This window comes from Ochotona curzoniae, unplaced genomic scaffold, assembly GCF_017591425.1.
Source record: "Ochotona curzoniae isolate NIBS_2020 unplaced genomic scaffold, NIBS_Ocur_1.0 contig_4792, whole genome shotgun sequence".
NCBI classification, from domain to species: Eukaryota; Metazoa; Chordata; class Mammalia; order Lagomorpha; family Ochotonidae; genus Ochotona; species Ochotona curzoniae.
The window spans coordinates 11948930-11950514 of NW_024466389.1; the positions used below are offsets into that span (position 1 = coordinate 11948930).

Sequence of the window (1585 nt, forward strand, 5' to 3'; positions counted from 1 at the left end):
ATGGTTTACACCTTCTGTTCCCTCTCATCTCCAACCCGGTTAGTGGCACAAAATCCAGGGCAGCTGCAAACCCACCATCCAAGGGCAGAATTCTTGACCTGAGGTGGCCATTCGGGCTTTGGCTGGCATGAGGTCCCAGAGGGATCCGGTCTTCGTGCACAACGCCTTACCCTGTTAGTGAAGAAGTCCAAGGCCCAGAGGGGCCGCAGGAGCTGCCCGGGCACTCAGGCGATGGAGGCAATCTCGCTGTGCTTCAGCTCTCCACAGAGGAGTATCCTGTAACTGCTGCTCAGGCCATGGGGGTAGCAGCAGAAGATCACGGCCATGAGCAGGGCCAGGCCAATGATGAGGGCCAGCACCCACCGGATGACGCCCGGGTAGATGAAGGGCAGAATGAAGAAGATGAGCAGGACCAGCAGGAGCAGGTGTGCAGCCAGGCGCCGGGCTGCCACGCGGTTGGCACTCATTGTGTCCAACCCATCCTCTCCCACAGAACTGGGGAGAGCTGCCGTGGATGAGGTAACCACACCTGCCAGCCCCTGAGGACAGAGCTGTACCTCTGGCCGCGGCTGGGCCAGCCACCTCACCACTTCCTCCTGGCTGCGCAGGCTACAGATGAGGCCACCAGGCACAGTGGTGAGCTTGCGGCACAGCGGGCAGCTGATGGACCAGGTGTCTGCTTGCACACACAGCAGGAGCTTCAGGCAGACGGCACAGAAGGCATGCTGGCAGCTCAGCAGCTTGGGCGACCGGGCACAGCTGTAGGGCTCCCGGCACACCAGACACTCCAGGTCATGTTCCCCGGGGCCAGGATGGCCGATGGCTGTGGTGGTGGCCTGGGGTTGCTGCGAGTCCTCGGTACAGGCCATTCTGGGCACCGAGGTGGTGGAGCACAGAGGATCAGCACCTGAGCATTTGCAGGGGATGTCAGCTGGTGTCGCCGGGGCCTGGAGAAAGTCAGATCGGATGCTGGATGTTTCAACTCTCCCCTGGCTCTTGCCGCGTACTTGCTGATCACAGCTGTCTGGCATTCCAGTCCCACACAGCCGTCTCTCTTCTTTCTTGGCATATGTTATGCCTAGAATTGTTATTATTTCTTTTCATAAAACCTAGGGTTAATCAGTAACTCGTCGGCCTGGAGACTTTGAATTGCCTGATAGAAGGGCTTGAGTGGGTGGTGCCTTAGTGAATCAGGCCTTTCCTGTTGGGGCCCGTTGCCAGGTGAGTGTTTGGAGGATGTGGCGCAGGGTGAGCTCGGGGATGCACCAGCATGCCCACAATGTCTTAGAATGCAGACGTTCAGGCCTCGAACCCAGAGACCAAGACAGGTCTGTATGAACAGGATCCAGAAAAAGCACACAATTTGTAAGCACCTTGATGATTCTGACCTGCAGGCAGGTGAGCTGGTGAAAACTAAGGAAAGATAATTCTTCACTGTTGAGGTGGGGAGGTGGTGGTCAGGAGAGGTAAAATCCAGCAAAATGCAGGAAAAAACAAACCAGCTACAACCCACAAGCATGTAGCATCTGCACCTCGACTCAGCCCTTTACAGTCTGAGCAGCTGTGTTAGTAGAGATTCGTGACC

The 1585-nt window shown here is 57.0% G+C and overlaps 1 protein-coding gene across 1 annotated transcript; it reads right to left on the reverse strand.

The window, feature by feature from the left end:
- Positions 1-224: 224 nt before the first annotated feature.
- On the reverse strand, positions 225-869 carry RNF186 (ring finger protein 186). Its single transcript, XM_040987623.1, has one exon. It carries the CDS (start codon positions 867-869, stop codon positions 225-227), a length of 645 nt encoding a protein of 214 aa, XP_040843557.1.
- Positions 870-1585: the final 716 nt, after the last annotated feature.